The sequence below is a fragment of the Eleutherodactylus coqui genome, chromosome 13 (genome assembly GCF_035609145.1).
Source record: "Eleutherodactylus coqui strain aEleCoq1 chromosome 13, aEleCoq1.hap1, whole genome shotgun sequence".
Lineage (NCBI taxonomy): Eukaryota > Metazoa > Chordata > Amphibia > Anura > Eleutherodactylidae > Eleutherodactylus > Eleutherodactylus coqui.
This window is the reverse complement of record NC_089849.1, coordinates 39,508,257-39,527,677: the sequence shown is the minus strand read 5'-3', so window position 1 is coordinate 39,527,677 and position 19,421 is coordinate 39,508,257. Positions and strand designations below refer to the sequence as shown.

The 19,421-nt window shown below is 42.1% G+C and overlaps 1 protein-coding gene across 1 annotated transcript; it reads right to left on the bottom strand.

The window, feature by feature from the left end:
• Positions 1 to 8,847: 8,847 nt before the first annotated feature.
• LOC136588424 (keratin, type I cytoskeletal 47 kDa-like) lies at positions 8,848 to 17,436 on the bottom strand. Its single transcript, XM_066587618.1, has 8 exons — positions 16,716 to 17,436; positions 16,174 to 16,256; positions 15,913 to 16,069; positions 12,556 to 12,717; positions 11,227 to 11,352; positions 10,065 to 10,282; positions 9,915 to 9,985; positions 8,848 to 9,074 (listed from the first exon to the last, which is right to left on the bottom strand). Exons 1-8 carry the CDS (start codon positions 17,361 to 17,363, stop codon positions 8,974 to 8,976), a joined length of 1,566 nt encoding a protein of 521 aa, XP_066443715.1. The 5' UTR covers positions 17,364 to 17,436; the 3' UTR covers positions 8,848 to 8,973.
• Between the last annotated feature and the right edge of the window lie 1,985 nt (positions 17,437 to 19,421).

Below are 19,421 nucleotides of genomic sequence, written 5' to 3'. Positions count from 1 at the left end.
TTTCCAAAAAAAGGGTTTTTATTGCAGAAAAGTAGAAAAAAACTAAAAAAAATGTAAGACTTTTGGTATCATTGTAACCGTACCGACCCGCAGAAAACATGGATTGTGTCATTTATGCTGCATGATTAACGCTGTAAAAAAAAAAAAATCTATGGCAGAATTGATGCGTTTTCTCTCCCTGCTATCATAAAAAAAATAATAAAAGTTTTACGATATAGTCTATGTACCCAAAAGTGGCACCGATAAAACCTACAGTTCGCCACGCAAAAAAACAAGCCCTCATACAGCCGCGTCGACGGAAAAATAAAAAAGTTATGACTTTTGATAAACTGAGAAGAAAATCCGCCAAAAATCATTGCGTCCCTAAGCCCAAAATAGGCCAGGTCATTAAGGGGTTAAAATTAATTAGGTACAAATTTACTTAACTCTGCAGACTTTGTCATAAAGAGCTTTAGTTAATGACTGGTGCATTCACAATAAGCCCGGATACAGCTATGTTAGTGCTGAATTCACGTTGTTCCATTTATTTTGTGTGATTGCCTTAGAAGCCGACCTCAAAGGGGAAAGGACTTACACAAATCTGCCCCCAAATGTCAATTTTGGGGATATTTGTGAGCATTCCTACAGTTGCTAAACTTCTCAAAGTCCTGACAGGAGGTCTGAGGGTCAAAGCAAGAACGATTCTTCCTTTTATAATCCCTTTAACCCAACCATACAGCAAGCAAAACCAACTAGTAAAGTGTTCATGAGGCATTAGATCCTCTTTATATACAACTAAATCTGTTCTAGTGCTCTGCCATATGGACACTAGAGGGCACCCTAACCCTTTCGATAAATTAGATTAACCTTGGAACAGGGATACAGATGTAGCAATCACTAAAAGGACTGCTGCATCATAATAACTGGGTATCAGTACTGGCCTTAGGTTAGATGACAGTTTGTGCGGACCCCCGTAACACCAGCATAAAAAAAGAAGCAATTATATTGCACTGATAGGCAGTCTGCCTGTATTGTGCTTGTGAAGAAAGCAGCAAGATAGCAGCATAACAGCTCAATGACTAAATACTGTACCAGAACCAAGCACATAACATAAAAACAGTCCCAGAACTGAGCTCAGTATATAAACATAACACCAGATTCAACTTCACTACATAAATACAACACCAGAACCAAGCTCAGTACATACATTCAGTAGTAGAGCTAGGTGATTGTGTTGCAGGGGCGCCAATGGGTTACAGCGGCAACTCAGAACATCAGAGGGGAGGAGGCAGAGCCAGGAGGAGGAGGATTCATGTAGCTTCAGAAGGCACTGCCGCATGTAAGGAAGAAGAGCATCTGACCAGGTGAACCTATGAGGAGAGGGCAATCAACCCCCCCCCCCGCCTGCATCCTCCTGGGGGCCCTCCCCACCCACAAGCTACTGACTGGTGCCCTGTTGTCTGTATGGGTCACACATAGCTAAAGCTGGCCATGTTAGGTTTAAACTACATTGTAGTTGAGCTATTATCTGCGTTCAGGGGTTCCATTATGGGAACAGGAAAAGGGAATACTCTAGCCGAATAGATCCATGTAATGAAGGAACTGAACTGCGCCAAATGGACCTCATTGACTATAATGGTTTCCGTTCGGCGCCATTCAGCGGTCTGGCATTTTACCAGATGAAGGAACTTTTAACATAATGGAAGCTCCCCTTCATACCCTGGGTGACATCACTGTTGGAAAACAGACTGAAGAGAGGAGAGGCTAGTCTCGCCAAAAGAGTATAAAAGGAGTGTGACGCAGTTACGGAGAGGAAGAGTGGGTAATAGCATGCCAGAGAGACCCTGACACAGAGTGGGGCACATAGGCGTGCTGAAGTGGCGGAGGTCATCTTACCAAGCAGGGGGCCTGTAGAGTGACTCCGTAAAGACCTCTTTGTAGCGGCTGCTATTATAGGCGAAGAAGTGGCCATAGATAAATGGATTGCGGCCAGGAGAACTGGGCCAAGAACTCAGCATCAGTTCCCATCATTACGTAGACGCAGCAACGGTGTAAAGATCTGGGTACTGTGCCCTGTATAGATGGAGTAAAATTGAAACGACAGAGTGAGACACAGTAAGCCAAAAATAGTGGAGAGTGCTCCTGTGCATTGCTCAGTGAAGATACAAATAGACAGCTACAAATGTAGTGACCCGGACGGCCTGCAGAGTAGTTAAAAAGAGTTAATAAGTTCCTGGGACCTCATTATGAGCCTCTAGGGGACATAGGAGGTACCCCATCTGAGATAGATGCTGCTATTGCTGGGATATGTACCCCAGCAACAGCTTAGTGATTGGTGCTTTGGTTGCTTAGCAACACTAAAGCCCACATGGAAAAAGTAATTTTAAGTGTGCGTATGTTGTCAATTGGGAGTTGGAGATTGGGAGCAGAAGAGGTCAGATGCAAAGGCAAGAGCAGGAGAGGGATATAGTGTGGTGAGACAGTGAGTGTGTCATCAGAAGAGATAGAGGAAGGAAGCACAGAGAGTTAACTAACAGTGGGACATAGTATAGCCTGTGATTGTTCCCAGCAAGAGAAACCACGTGGTCTTGTAGATATGACACCTTTTAATAGCGAACAAAAATACCTGATGTTATAACGAGCTTGCGAACCTCTCGGGCTCTTCGTCAGGTTAAAAATGGAATAGATCTGAAGAGGCATGACTATTTAAACACACTTATAACATACATACTTATGACAAGGCACAGACATGGATGTGATTGGTTTGCACTTAAAAGGAATTCTGCAACAGAACCCCCCCCCCCCTCCTTTTTTTGTCTAGGCACTGATAGCGGAGTGAAAGTTTTATTGTCCCTGAATTACTGTTGGGGGGGGGGGGGGGGGTAGGGAAGGTCGTCAGGCCAGGAATGCTACAAGAGGTATACAAACATTTTTAACTAGACACTGATAAGAGATTATAAGTTTATGGTCCCTGAATTACTGTGGATGGGGTTTTTCACCAGGCCAGCAGTCTTATCTGTGCTATAGATGTCTCATACCTCCCATTCACCCACAAATACTCGTGAATAATTTAACCCAGTATTCAGTGTGTCAAAAGTTGTAATCAATTTATATTCCCAAATTCTTCTGTGGTTTTGTGACTTGAAACCACCCTTCAATATCAAAACTCTCATATCTCCTATGTCATGTCCATGGTTAGAGAAGTGCTTGGCCACAGGCAATGCTCTCTTTCTGTGTTTAATCGTGTGGCGATGAGACCTCATCCTCGCTTTCAGTCTTTGCTCTGTTTCTCCGACATAAAGACCCTCAACAGGACATTTACTGCACATAATCAGGTACACAACATTGGACGAGGAACATGTGAGTGTCCCCGGGATCTTATAGTCCTGCTGTGTGTTGGGGATCCGTATCCTGTCCGCAGTCAGTACATGTGAGCAGGTCTTACAGCTCCTTACATTATAGGGATAAGTTCCTTTTTGTGTGTCAGAGGGTAATGCACTCCTGATTATAAAGTTCCTCAGGTTAGGAGGTTGCCTGTAACACAGAAGGGGAGGGTCTGGGAATATGGTTTTCAGACGGTCATCCTTGTGTAGGGTATGGTGGAGTTTCTTTGCAGTTTTCCTTAGTACCTCTAGTTGCGGATTGTAGGTCACTACTAGAGGCACACGATTGTTTTCTTCCTTCCCTCTGTATCAGAGTAGCTGATTCCTGGGTATCCTGGTGGCTCTGGTGATTTGGTCATCAATTGAGGTTGGATGGTAGCCCTGATTTAAACATGTCCTTTTAAGATAGTACAAATGTTCCTCTCTGTCTGCTGGGTTGGAGCAGATCTGGTTATATCTGATGGCCTGGCTGTAGACAATGGACTTTTTGATGTGTTTAGGATGGAAACTGTCCCATCTGAGGTATGTGGGCCGATCAATTGGTTTTCGGTATAGGGATGTCTGTATTGAGTTGCTTGAAATCTTTATGGTGGTGTCCAAAAAGTTTATTTCGGTATACAAGTAGCTTAATGTCAGGTTTATGGTGGGGTGGAATGCGTTGAATCTCTCATGCAATTTTATTAATTATTGTTCGGTGTGGGTCCAGATGATCATGATGTCATCAATGTAGCGGAAGTAGGCCAATGGTTTGCTGGAGCAGGAGGCCAGAAAGTCACTCTCCACTTTTGCCATAAAAAGGTTGGCATATTGCGGTGCCATTTTACTGCCCATGGCAGTTCCGGTGAGTTGCAGGAATATCTCTTTGCCAAAGGAGAAATAATTGCGTGTGAGGATGAATCTTGTGAGTTGTAACACTGCGTCAGAGGTGACTCCATTGGCCTCAAGGTGTGCCTGGCAGGCGGTCAGTCCATCTTCGTGTGGGATGTTGGAATACAAGGATTCCACATCCATAGTGGCCAGGATGGCGCCATTGTGGAGGGGACCTACGGTTGACAGTTTGTTCAGTAGGTCCGTGGTGGCTTGCAAGTAGCTGGTTGTATTTCTCACCAGTGGTTTGAGGATGCCTTCCACCCATCCTGAGATTCCTTCAGTGAGGATTCCCACACCTGAGATAATCGGCCTCCCTGGGTTGCCAGCTTTGTGTAGTTTTGGAAGCATGTAGAATGTTCCAACCTTCGGGTTCTCCGGTATCAAGTCCAGAAGTTTTGTGGAGCCCACAGACAGGCTTCTGATGACCCTTCTCAATTTCCTTACATATTTCTTGATTCAGTTTGGTGTAGTATCTGGTGTCCGTCAGCTGTCTGTTTGCTTCCTTTTTGTAGTCCGATGTGTTCATGAGGACTATAGCACCACCCTTACCTGCAGGCTTGATGGTGATTTCCTTGTTGCTCTTAACTGCATAGATGGCCCTTCTTTCCTGCATATTGATATTAAATGTTTCCCTTTCATGCTTGACCAGTATAGTGGATTGCACCGCATGCCTAAAGGAGTCTATGTATTTGTCCAAAGTGGAATTGCGGCCAGGAGGGGGCGTCCAATCAGACTTCTTTTTGGCCCCAAGTTTCTCCTGTGTTTGTATGGAACATGCCTTTCCCTCTTTCTGTCACCACCATGCTATCATATACCATTCACCTATTACATACTGCTTGACTGTAGGGGGGACACATATTTTTTGGTAAATTGCATATTAGGATCCCTTTTATTTTCTTTGGATGTCAAAATCTACATCATAATAAAAATATGAAAGTTGGTTGTGTTTTTTTCACCTCATTGGTTATGAGACATATGACTGATGGGTCCTTCTCGGGAATAATGGTAAAAATAAGAATCAGTGAGAGTCTGATTGACTCAGTATGTTAAAGTGAATTTTATGTGAATAAAGTATAATAAAAAACATAGACAACTTTTCAACATACGCTGCCAGTCAAAAGTTTTAGAACACCTCAATTTTTCCAGATATGTTTGACATTAACACAGTTCAAGTCCAGCAAATAACATGAAATGGTTCAAAGGTTCAAAAGTAAGTTAAAAACATAAAAATATTATGAAATTTTAACTGGAAGTGCAACAATAATCTGAATTTATGATTTTAACCGAAGGGCTTTTTTCAAGAGAATGCATCAAGGACAGCTGCTTTGCAGCAGTGATAGTAGATTATGGTTTGAAATTGTCAGCAAACTATAACCTACCGGTATCTTAACTTTTGTAGATTACTTTCAAACCCTCTGATTTTATATATCCAGTGTTGGAGCAGACCGAATAACAATACACTCTAGGGCAGGATTTGCACAGCTTTGCTCATCAGGACAGAGCACATTGCTATCATAAGGGCAAGAAAAAGGCAGGTACCCAAAGAGGACAGACAAATATAATGCTTAGAAGTGTAGGTCTGTCCTACAGAGAAATTACCAAGAAAGCCAAGATGGCAGTCAGTACAGTTTTCTACACCACGAAGGCACTTGAAAACAGGAGTAAACTGACAGGAAGAGATCTGCCAAGTTTCTGAGTCAGCAGTTTGCATGATCGGCGCCTCACAGCACTAAATCTTCAAGCATAATTTAATACAGCAAAAAATAAACAAGTTTGCATTTCAGATGTGAAGAGAAGATTTCTATCTACAGGTTTGACAGGTAGAGTATTAGTAAGAAAGTCAAGATCGCAAAATTAAAAAAACACTTGGCTGGGCCAAGCAGCACCTCCAGTGGACTACTGAGAGTGAAAGAAGGTCTTATTGACTGATTAATCAAAATTTGACATCTTTGGTGCATCACTCAGGGTTTTTTTTACATCATCAAGTAAGTGAAAAAAAGTTCCTGAGTGTGTGACACCAACTGTCAAACATGGAGGATAAAGCATGATGGTCTGGGGCTCTTTTGCTGGATCTAGAGTTGACAGCTTGCACATGGTGACTGGCACAATAGACAAAAATGGCTACCACAGCAACTTGATATGCCATGAGATACCCTCTGCTGTACACCTAGTTGATCAGGGGTTCATATTACAGCAAGACAATGATCCAAAACATTCTTCAAGGGTATGTCAGAACTACGTACGAAGACAAGAAGAAGCCAGTAGGCTTCAAAGAATGGAATGGCCTCTACAGTCTCCAGACTCAAACCCCATTGACCTTGTTTTGGATGAACTGAACAGAAGAGTGAAACCAAACAACCTACAAGTGAGGCAGATTTGTGGGAACTTCTGCAACAACGTTGGGCAGAAATTTCTGAATAATATTTGAATGCAGCTGTAGAAAGAATGCCTTGATTATGTAAAGCGGTTATATTAGCTGGAAGGGGTGACTTTGAAGAGTGGTGAAACAAAGTCAATCCATTTCTTTTCATTAATTTAACTTCCAATAGCAATAAAAACTGGAAAAAATTGAGGTGTTCTAAAACTTTTGAGCACTAAACATTATGTTTTAATTTCCCACCATTTTCAATATCCTTGTGTGCAGTCACTGAACAGCGTCTTACTTGTTTATATTCAAAGGGTTAAAACCTGTCCAGATTATGTCCAACTGACTACCACTTATCTGCAAAAGCAACCTGAAAACCTACCTCTTCAGAAAAGCCTACAGCCTACAGTAACACTGCTGTCACCACTATGGGAGTAGCTTCTACCCTCACCTACTGTCCCCTTCAGCCTAACCTTGTAGATTGTAAGACCTTGTGGGTATGGTCCTTCTTCCCTCTGTAGCAGTCTGAAAAGGATGTCATAGGTAAGCTTGTCAGTGTGGTAGGTAGGCAAATACATTTGCCAGTATGTCTTACACATGGTAAACTAAGCATGGGTAGGGTATTTAAAAAGATGTTTTGGGACCATTTTAAAGTGAAATGTAGGACAAAAAATGTCAACTTAGTGTGTTTATGCAAGTGGTTGGCAGTTGTAGTATTTCCTATGCTACATGTGACACATCGGTGATGCTTAGTTGACATGACCAGCAAAAGCTTCAACTTAGGAAAGGAGAAGTGGAGAATCTTCAAAATGATGCCATTAAGGGGTAGTCTCATAAAATGAGCCCTACGCCCTACATGACCTTTTATGTTGTGGTATGTGTGCGGCAGATGGCTTTAATGCAATCTTTATGTTTTGGGACACAATTTTGTCCTAGGAGCAGTAATATTACCTGCTGGTAGTCTTTTGTGCTGATGCCCCTCTCATTCCCCAGTTCCAGGTCCTGTTTTCAGCTGTCCAAGATGGTCAATGCAATCCTCAGACTACCCGATCCCCACAATACATTGGTAGTGTTAGACTACCAATACACTATACCAACTCTCTGATTGGTCAGCACTGCTCATGTGAGCCAATCAAAGAATACTGCACAGTGTGCATTAGGTAGTTTGAAAATTGCAATGACCATCTTGGATTGCTAAAAACAGGATCCTGAACAGGCAGATTGGGGGAAGAATGAAAACAGGTAATATACCCACTTTTGGTGCCTGGACAGCATTTTGTCCCGAAACAGAGGATGGCTTTAACATACCTTAGTATATTTTTATATCTTGCAACATTTAAGTGTCATTTGTGGGATATTTTAAGCCCCACCTCCTACCCACCCAGGGAAGCCTAGAAAACCTCCCAGAAACATCCCTTTTTGGACTTGCTTGAATGAGCCCACCCCTTTATATCTGTATATTCCAGCTGCAACACACAGACTTCCATTGGTTCTACTGAATCTAACCTGCAAGATGCTTTGTTCTCCATCTTTAGAAAACAGCTGAAAACAGTATTCAGCCACCTGCACACGGGCGGATTTGCATTGCGAAATCCGGAGCAGGTGTCCGCAGCAAATACAGCCCAAAGCATGTCATGGCAAATCGCGATTTCATCTCCACAAGCGAAAATCAATTGCAATTTTCCGCTTGCAGAGAAGAAATCACAGCATGCTGTGATTTTGTGCGGACTCTGCATGGACGGCTTCCATTGAAGTCAATGGAAGCCATCCAAACTCCAGCCCTTCTGCGATGACATTGCGAAAACTTCACGAATTCCGCATCATCGGTAGGCGCTGACACAGGAAGACCAGTGATTTAAAAGAAAAAAATCCCGTATGGCGCATGAACAACGGCTTGCCGTGCGAACCATCCTCAGTACAGCAAAAAGACTTCCACGCGGACACCGGCCAGGCACAGGGTCGGATTCCGCTAGAATGTGCAGGCGGCCTATGTCAGTAAATTTTTTTCTTAATAGCACAACAGACTGCACTATTCCCTACACAGGTGTCCTGTGGGAGTCTATGGAGGAGGAATGGCATTGTGGGTCCATGCAGTGGCATCCATCAGTTGTATATGTTTGAGGCATCCATTGGAGATCCTCCCAATGTTTTCCTCCAACGAGCGCTGTGAAATGCAGTGTGACAATAGCTTTACCTGCATGGAAAACTAAATTGTATTGCCAAGATTAACTTCACACAATTGTGCACAAACTTGCTTGCAAAGATTTATTGAACAGAACGCGTAAGTAAACAAAAAGCGTTACAGAAGGAGGGACACTAAAGGTCGTTAAAGGAGGATGTTATCAGAACCTTCCTTATTTTAACAGGAGGTCTATGTTAAAATCTTCTATCTGCAAGTTCCCTAACTTCTGAAGAGACAATTTTTCCATCCACCACTTCTTCAACGATGGTCTTGACTTTTATGGATTTACTTGGATCTTCAGAAGGAAAACAAAACGTTTAGCACTTAATTAGGAAAATAACATTTTGGATATGAAAACGGCAGTGTTAAGTACTTTCTAGAGTGAAGCAAACTAATGAGATTTGATATACATAACTAATGTGGGACCTACTACTTGATAGGTAGAGGTCTCACTTCTAGGATCCTCAGCTATCAGACATACCCTGTAAACATGCTATAAATGACTAAAGTGTGAATACCCCTTTACATGTTTCACTACTTTGCATTGCATTTCTGAAGTCTACGGAGAATGGCCGGCAGTGCCAAGATATCTACCAAAGGAGCACTTGGAGTCCATAGGTTGGATTTCAACAATTCGATCTTATTGTTTTCATTGAGATGGGTGGTACTAGATATGTTTGTTACCTACTTAGTTGATCCTTATTCATGCCAAATGAGCATTTTTATGGTCAAGTTATGTCTAATAGTTGTCACATGTCTATGGACACACTTGGTCTCTAACATACTGAATCCTATCCTTGTTTGCATCCATCATGATAGAGCATTCAAGTTAATTGCCTTAATACACCAATTGCCATAGATAGGACCTCATAGAAGGGCTGTCAGAGTGGGGTCCCACTTTCATGATGTTCATATGATCATGAGAGAACAACTCCTTCAAAGTCAACAGTAGACTTAATGTACATTGAGATTATTTTGCAGTTCTACTTAGGTGTCCATGCAGTTGCTCCATGTTCAAAATGGCCGTGTCGTCCTCATCATGATTGCATATATGCAAATGTCTTAGACACTGCCTGGCCCAAGCTTTCTACTTGTATTTAATGGTTGATAATGACGATTCCTTAAAACATCTTACCTTTAGAAGAACCCACTGAAACTGCTGGTGACCTTTGACTTGTAGAAGTTGACGAGACTCCCAGTGATGATCTTGAGTAAGGAAGGAGTTTGTTAGTTGAAGATTGTTTATGAGTAAGTACCATAATCCCCAAGTATTTGGCTAACTTACCCTCCTTCTCCATCAAGCAGCTGTCGATATTTCTCAATTTCTTGTTCCAGCCGGGTTTTTATGTCAAGCAATTGTGCGTAGTCGTCGGTTTGACGTTCCATGTCGCATCGCAGCTGGCTCAATTGTTCTTCCACGCCACTGATAAGGTTTTGTATTTGTGCGATCTGAGCACAATACCGACCTTCCGTTTCTGCCAGTGTATTTTCTAGGGATTTTTTCTGCAGATGGGAACAAAAATTGTCATGCATCGACTTGTTTTTAAGGATCTCATATTCTATAGTCTGAAGGTTACATAGTGATGATGCTTGGGGAAAAGATAAAATAACATTATCCCACAAAGAGGAAGCAAATGGATGGTGATAACTGATGTATATGATGTGGTATATGGGGCATTTTGTATATGTTGCTTTATTTGGACTCATCCACTGGATCCTTGGATCTGTTTTATAGGGTGCTGTAATAGGGCAGAGATAGAAGTGCATGAGACTTCTACTGTACCTCTATATAGGTCTGATTACATACGGAGGCATACAGACATTCTTCCTTTCACCAAAAATGATAAAGGCTGAGCTGTATGGCTATTGGCACTGCCCTATAGGCTCCATGCCTGTGGGAATAACTGGATCATTCATGCAGCTGATAAAAGAGAAGAGAGCAGCTGTCACCGGAAGCAATTCCTGATGATCGTAGGAAACTTAGCAACTAACAGATTTTCTTGATGTAAGAAGAGCTTCCAGTTACAACAGCAGGTAACAGAGCTGTTGCGACCATATAGAATCATTATGGCAAAGGGTCATGACTCAAGAAAAAGACCACTAGACACCTGGAACTGAAGTTCTTAACTGGTGTATCAGAGCAAATAAATGGTGGGTAGGAGATAAGGGATGACCAATTTTGTCTTCATTGCTGTGGTCTCTAAGCTGTATGGCTCTCCAGTTGCTTCAAAACTACGACTTCCACCATTCTAAGTATTGTAGTTTTGCAACCTCTAGAGAGCTACAGGTTGGGGATCACTGGCCTTGAGCTTGTCTTGTGATGGCAAAGGGGAGAGAAGAGGTACATATATAGTGTGTAGTATGCAGTTTTCATCTATTCATTAGACTTATGCCATTAGATCTTCATGGGCTCTGATAATCATGTTTAACTCTACTCATATTCGTACCATTGCCAACTGGGACTGCAGCTCTATCTCCAGGGCTTGCAGGCTTCTTTTCAGGTCGGAGATCTCAGAAGTGCTGGACTCCACCTGAGCCACTCCAGCGGAAATCTCCTTCTTCAGCTCCTTACTCTGAAACAGCAAGGTAACAGATTACATATCAAATCTGCAGTCACATATGAAATAATATACATTTTAGTTGAGTGAAAGACATGAAAGAGTTTCCCCACTTTGGATGACCTCTTTTTATTATAACATTCCCCCAATGATACTGCGTAATTAGGCAAGTGCTGCAACCTCTTCACTGTATACCAGGCACAGTGGCGTACATTGTATAGTGTTATAAAGAGGAGGCCAAAGGCTAGGGCTCTGATGAATGACACTTCACAAAGAAGATTCAACAGTGTATATTGAACCAAAGAAACATTAATACCAATGAATAATGTGTTTTGAGGTTCACAGACCCCTTCATCAGAAAGCTGGAGGAACATTAAATATGATGTTCAGCATCTTGGTCCATAGAGAGGAAGAGATCATGATCTACCAACTGCAAGGTTTCCGGAAACCAGGAGCAGCTAAGAGAGTTTGTGCCACTTCTCCTGGGGTTTAAGATGTGAACCTTGAAATACGTTATTTCCTGATGTTAAATAAAATGTATTTGGTTCAATATACACATTTTAATCTTCTCCTTCATGAAAAGTTGTTGTTCACCAACAGGTTGTGCCACAGCCCTAGCTTTTGTCCTCTTCATCATGCTTTCCAAAGACTAAGCTGACCATTGGTCTACCAGCATACTAGAATAGAGGCACCTATTATACCGTGTATCCCACCTCTCATAGATCCAGCACACCACAGTACCACTCCAGGTTCGACTGTTCTTTACCCCTTTTTGGAACGCTCTGCCCACATTTTTTTCTGTTTCGCTTCAAGTACATTTCATAGTGGCTGGCATAGCAGGTCAATCCCATTCACTTGAACGGGAAGGAGGTGCACATAGGCCAAGTGACAAATGATTGTGTCCTGACTGGCCAAAGAATTAGCCATGGTGCTTACACAGGCATTGTGGCCTCTTCAAACAGGGGATCAAAGGAGTCTTGGGCAGCAGACCCCCGCCTAAGTGATATTGATGACCTATCCTGAGGATAGGTTATTAATATCCTAGTCTCAAATAACCCTTTATAACTTTTTTTCCTGTACCTTCCCAGAATTATAAAAAGGATTTCCATTCCCTAGTCCTCCATCTAAACCTCCTGGCCAAGGTGGAGTGGCTTGAATCGCATCCACCCCAGAACCCAGTGCTCAGGGTACATGCACCACCATGATATCTCCCTTTACCTGTTCCAGGAACCGAGCCTCAGCTTCCCTTCTGTTCTTATCAGCGATGGCTTCATACTGTTCCCTCATGTCATTCAGGAGTTTGGTCAGATCATTGCCTGGAGCCGCATTCATCTCAACAGTGACTTGCCCGGCCTGTGTACTTTGAAGATTGCCCATCTCCTGGATGCACGAAAGGGAAAAGGAAAGGCATTAATCTCAGTTTTACTTGTGAAGGATAATATGTAGCAGTGACACATTAGATATCATTAGAAGGACAACTTCTATGGTCATCTTTATCTTTGTTTATTAACTTGTCCTTAGCTGAAGTATAGGAGAAGCAGAATCGGGCATGTAATGGTTAGGGTATTATTCCTCTTGCACTATAATCCTGCCATTAAATGTTTTGTTGTATGTTCTCCGTACGTTGTGCAGTGGCATGGGTTGGTATTGAAGGCTGAGTCCCATTCACTATAATAGGACTTAGCCTGCAGTACCAACCTGGGCCACTGCACAATGTACGGAGCTGTTTGCTTTCTACATCTTGGGGGAACAGCTAATCACCAGGGGTTCCCACATAGCAGACACTCGCCAATTTGCTACTGATCATCTATCCAGAGAATAGGTCATCTATAGCTAAAAGTGGGACAAGCCCCTTTAAATATTTTCTAAAACAAACGTAATGATAGATCTTCTTTAAATGAGCACCCACACAATAGCGGACAGCAGTGTAGACAATTTCATAAGCTGGTGGTAATATGAGTACCAGCTTCGTCTAACCACTCTACATTGCATACTGTGAGTTATGAATGCAGTCATTGCTTTTGTCTACAATTTATAGTGTAAATCTCTAGCTTAGGGGTGTAACTAAAGGCGCAGGGCCCAGGTGCAAAAGTTCAGCTCGGGCCCACCTTTACCTGCACCCATAACCAAAGACATAACTTGAAGCTTCTGGGCCCCATTGCAAAATCTGTAACAGGGCCCCCAAATATAATGCTTTATTCATAGTATTGGGCTCCCAATAGGAAAAAGAGTTGCCTTATGACCCCCCCCCCCTTTGCGCTTCTGGGCCTGGGTGCAACCGCATCCCCTGCATTCCCTATAGTTACACCACTGCTCTGGCTTAGATATGTAAATTGGAGGTGTATCTTGCCTCTGCAGTGCCACCTATTATACCTTCTCCTATTTACATACCAAATTTCTCAGAGGAGCATTTCATGGTCTATAGGTCTCCTCACTCCTACTTGGCGCTCTTCACAAGAAAAACAGTATCTCTTGCTTATAGATGCCCTAGATGGAGGATCTCACCAGTTTGGGTCCCAATTAAGAATCTAACATCTCTCATGTCTGCTGGACCCTTAAACTGGCATCGGGGTTCTCTCCCCACCTATTATCTGTCCTGTTCCTTTGCACATTTGGGGAGCTAAGCATGGATAAGTTGGGAAAATCTTAGCAGATAGGTGTTTATAAATACAGTAATTTGTCCAGATCAGATCTGATAAAGCATATCCATATCATATGTTTCAGGTTGGTATGGAAAGACTACAGCATGATGTACAAGACCTTCAGCTAATTACAGCCCTTCCTTATTAGTGAGCTTTGTAGTTATTCAGTAGGACAAAGAACAAAGTTCATAAGATGGGCATATTTTATTTAGGATCTACATTTTCCCAGAAACAGTGCCCCTCTTCTCCGTGGCTGTGTCTGGTATTGTAGTTCAGCCCCATTTAAGTGACTGAGGTGAGTTGCAATATCAAATAAAGCCCAAGAACAAGAGTGGCGCTGTTTTTGGACAACAAACAGGTATTTTTTTCCTAGTCTCATACAACCCCAATACAAATTCACAAGGAGTTACATGAAAAGGATCTTAAAGGGCTTTTCTTGGAAGAAGTGGGAAGCGGTGACGTTCCATACATAGTACGTGTGACCGCTCTGCCACTCACTGAAGCCTATGGGTGACTGAGTGGTCATGTGCACAATGAATTGACCGTGACTACCTGCTGTTTATTTGGGGTTCTTTGTGGTGGACACCGAGCTGCAGTGCTGAACAGAGTCAGGCCGGAATAGGTGAGTATTCCATTTTTCTTCATTTTAACACTTTCTAAGTTTTTTAATGTCCGATAAACCCCTTTAAAAGGATTTAGAACTAAAGGCATTTATCTCTCTGACCACTGTAACCCCCAGTGATCCCAACAACTGCACCCCCAAATGACCTAGTTGTACATACTGAACCACTACTGCATTTACTCCTATGGGACAGACGACGATCAATGTGCTTGGCATTTTGCCTCTGTCCCATAGAAGTGAGTGGAGCAGTGATGGACCATGTGCACTACTGCTTCATTCACAGGGGCATTCAGGGGCACAATTCTCAGGATCTCTAGGGGTCCCAGACGTTAGGCATTTATCCTCTATCCTGTATATAAGGAATAGAAACATGTCTTTGGTGGTCAAAGCCCTTTAAATAAATCTAATTCTCCAAACGGAATGTTTTGCTAAGATCTGGCCTTCCCCTCACCCCCTGTAGAACTGGTTCAAGAACCAATTGAGTAGAAAATGTAAATTGCAAATTCATCATTCTCAAAGCTTTGACGTAGGTCATGAACAGGCAGGTTCTGGACATAAATTCTCAGTTGCCAGAGGGAAAATATATTTGGGTTTCAGTTATGTATTTCAAGGATAATTGTAGGTTACGAGAAGGAACATCAATCATCTTCTATCCTTTATGTCACAAGTTCATCAACACCTACATCTTCTCAAGTAACTTCCTAACGGATGCCTGTAGAATACACAGTATCATGCACAAATAGCCATATAACCAACTCAGCTATATTTATGAATTTGGCTCCTCTACATTTGCACCTTTCCCATTATTGGAAGAGGCTGGAAGATGTGTGGAAGAAGCCATCAATGTTCATCAAGGTGGGTCGATACACCTCTATTTTTCAATTCACCAGTGAGTAATTTGGGGTTGAAAAACAGTGGGTGTGGGACACTTCCATCAGTATCATTGTTGCATCTAGCAGGGCTTGTATTGGTGTAGCATTAATCTTATCAGTGATGCAATGTAGCACCACATGGTTTTATAAATAGTGAAACCATTTTGAGATGATCACCCAAAATTGCAGTGAAAAATGCTCTTTTTGAAAGGCTGGTCTTCTGAACAAAGATGGCCAATATTTATTTTTAAAAAAGCCTAGTCAAGGTCGGGGTTGATCTTCTCAAAGAAGTCATCTTTTGGAGAGATTTCATTTTGACTTGAGTAAATTTCTTGGACATTCTGTTACTTCAGGTCATAGGGTCATAAATTTTGGACTAGCTCCAGTGACAGACACACACTTTGTTTTCTCCTATACTACCTAGAGTTCACCTTCTTACCTCTTGGTGGTTCTTCTTGAGATAAACCAGTTCTTCGGCAAGACTTTCTATCTGTATTTCCAGGTCAGATTTTGCTAAGGTCAGTTCATCCAAGACTCTACGTAGACCATTGATATCAGCCTCCACACTCTGTCGGAGAGTCTGCTCATTCTCGAATCTACAAAGACATCATCTCCATCAACATCCATTTATCTTTATGGGATCAATGCACTTATACATCCACTTCATACATAAAAACCTTAGTATATTTATTTTACTCACTTCAGTCTGAAGTCATCAGCTGCCAGCCGGGCATTGTCAATTTGCAAAATGATCTTGGCATTGTCAACAGTAGCAAGCATGATCTAAAATGGAAGGTGTACATGGTGACTTCAACCCATCACAACACCTGACCAGGACCACGTAGGTACTCTGTCTACTTCCTTTGTAGAAGTGTAGTATCACCCTAAGGACTATTCTTGCCCTCTCTCAACTTGAAAATTTTTTTTAGCTTAGATTCATGCAACCTCCTAAGGATGATCACAGCATCCGCTTACACCAAGCTCCATGTGGGCCCCAAAGTATTCACAGAGGCTGCCTCTATGGTACATATATCTATAGCTTTACTGTTAGCTATGCAATGTATATGTATGTTACTAAAAAGCTGATAATCTGTTTAAGCCAGGAATTATTTATATGCAGTTACATCTTGAAAAGCCGACTATGAAACTACACAATAGCAAACACATCAATTAAATGAAAACTTAGAATCACTTATTTCTACTGCATAGATCTCATACTGTATGCAAGTTTTTATATCTTACCTGATTTCTAAGATCCTCCATAATTGGATCATACTTGCTGTAGTCTGCTGCTCCTGCACCAGTAGTGGAGCCTGGACGATGTTTTTCATACCACTCTCGGATCTTTTGCTCAAGATCAGCATTAGCCTCCTCTAAAGCCTTGACTTTATCCAAGTAAGAAGCCAAGCGGTCATTTAGGTTCTGCATGGTTTGTTTTTCATTGGTTCCAAAAATTCCTTCTGTTGCACCTCCTCCACCACCAAAGCCTCCACTACCAAATCCTCCACCACCAAATCCTCCACCACCAAATCCTCCACCACCAAATCCACCACCACCAAATCCACCACTAGATCCTCCACCAAATCTTGCACCTCCACCAAATCCCCCTCCAGCTCCACCACCAGCTCCTCCACCGAATCCTCCTCCATAGCTACCACCAGCAGCTCCACCAAATCCTCCTGCATAACCTCCACCACCCCCTTCAACAAAGCCACCACCAAATTCACCACCTCCAAACTCATCATAACCAAAATGTCCAAATCCTTCTCCATTCATTATGATTGGCCCCCCACCAAATCCTCCACCGCTTCCCCCAATCTTCTGGAAGCTTTGAGTTGACCTCCTTGAACTTTGGCCCCCACCCAAGGACCTTGCGTATTGGCTTGCCATGGTGATGGAGTAGGCAAGGAACTTTCAGTGCAAGCTGTGGCTGATAAACTGACTAGACCGCAGTGCTGTAAGTGTTCCCCTCCTTTTATATTAAATCATTGTGGGTGTGTTTTCTTGTGCTGGAAGAAATCACGGTTGTGTAAGATCAAGGATTTGGTGTCCAGGTGAATAATTTATTCCGTTTTGATATGTTCTTATCTGCACAAATATTTTAGCCCAAGGGTATGTTGTTTTTTCAATCAAGACGGTAATATGGGTGGAGTGTCATGAGGCCGTCATTATATTGTCTCTTAGCTGCTGAAGCCTTTCTAAACTTGTCTAAACTAATTATTCATGCTGTATACTCAGAGATTTCTGCTGGAGGCCACAAGAACTATGCCACGTGGTCAGGTCCCTACTTTTTGCATGCTAGATTGCCATTAATCTAGTATAAGTGTAGATCTGCCCGGGGCATGTAAGTGAAGAAAGCAGTATCATTAAAGGAAATGTATCATTATATATTTTTTTTTACTAATTAAAACCACGTACTGAGAAATGTTACATATTTCCAATCTGCTTTTGTTTTCTGATTGTAGATTTTTTTTTATTCTATTGTTTGCTTTACAGCAGGCTCATGGGTCATATACACAATAGACAGGAGCTAATCTATTGACTTCTATGGTAGAATGTTATAGGCATGCTCTGTGCAGGGAGAGGCGGAGGTGAGCTGTGACCATCACCTACTGTGAATAGTGGATCCTATCTTTATATAGGTACTACATTTATTGTAGTCCTGCTTGTAATGATAATAAGATGACTGCTGAGAAGGTTTCTCTACACAACAGGAAGTGTCAGACTATTATTAGGCTTACTGGTCAGTGTGAAAATAACAGGAAGTTAGAATTCTTTTAAAATATAGATTGGAACATTAAAAAAAGAAAAAGAAAAAACACAAAAAATTCTTAAAAATATGATGAATTTTAAAACTTGATTTATGCAGTAGGTAATTTTCTGATGACACATTGCCTTTAAGGGGGTTTACAAAATGCAACCCAATTGAAATGACAGAAAATATAGAGCGGCAGACATAATATACCAAAATAATATGCAACATGTGTATAATGATTATAGGGGGTTTCCAGGGATAATACTATTGATGACCTATCCTCGGGAACTGATTAACTGTTGAAAACCTATTCCAAGGCTAGGTCATCAATGCTGCAAGGGATTAAATGTTCGAAAACAGCAAACATGCTAGGCTTTTTGCCACCTGGGACAAAGAATAAGCTTGTTGCGCCCCAACCCTAAACCCCTCCCTCCCAGAAACTTTACTCTTCACTTCCAGGTGCAGGGAGTCCCTCCCCTCCCCCCACGCTCTGCACTAGACATGACAGTTGCAAATTCAATTTTCCCAACCTCACTTCAAATGGCTGTAGCTCATATTATATAACTGCTATAGACATGCCAAGAATTCTGACTTTAAAATAATACCAAAAGCATGTGGGTAGCACTGATAGAACCGAATCTACAGCCGTTTGGCTAAAACTGTAATGTTCTTTCCCTGCAAATCAGCTTTTTTCTTTACAGATAAACTGTAGGGGGGTTAAATGGTTACACTGGCACCCCCCTCTTTCTTAATGTTCACTGCACCCGGGGCACATGCCCCACCTGCCTCCCTAACTACGCCCCTGCTCAAAATACCCATTTAACTCCTTACACAAGGACTGTTCAGAAGTTTTTTGTGCCACCATTTTTAAATCAAAACCCTTTGTTCATCTGTATGGAGTTATGGGTCATTCAGAGTGGACTTCCCCCATACACTATATTGTATGCTTTTAGGAATGTCTAAAGTAATTTCCATGACATGTAGCGTATATATGTATCCAGTGTGCATACTTCCCTGTGGTTAGTCCTTAGCTGGTCCAAGCTTGCATTAATGAAGCGTAAGCATTACGGTAATTACTGTAAAATCCCCTGTGTCAGGGCTATGTTTTATCTTCTTGGAAGTAAGTGATTTTCTTGCATCCTCAGGTATGGGAGGTTACTCAACTGACTGTGAACATGATCAGACAGTACGAT

Excerpts from the sequence above, each read along its gene's own strand:
- LOC136588424 (XM_066587618.1), bottom strand. The coding sequence starts at position 17,363 with ATGGCAAGCCAATACGCAAGGTCCTTGGGTGGGGGCCAAAGTTCAAGG. Across the intron at positions 16,257-16,715 it reads TGGAGGATCTTAGAAATCAG|ATCATGCTTGCTACTGTTGA; the intron begins GTAAGATATAAA and ends CTTCCATTTTAG. Across the intron at positions 11,353-12,555 it reads AGGCTCGGTTCCTGGAACAG|AGTAAGGAGCTGAAGAAGGA; the intron begins GTAAAGGGAGAT and ends TTGCTGTTTCAG.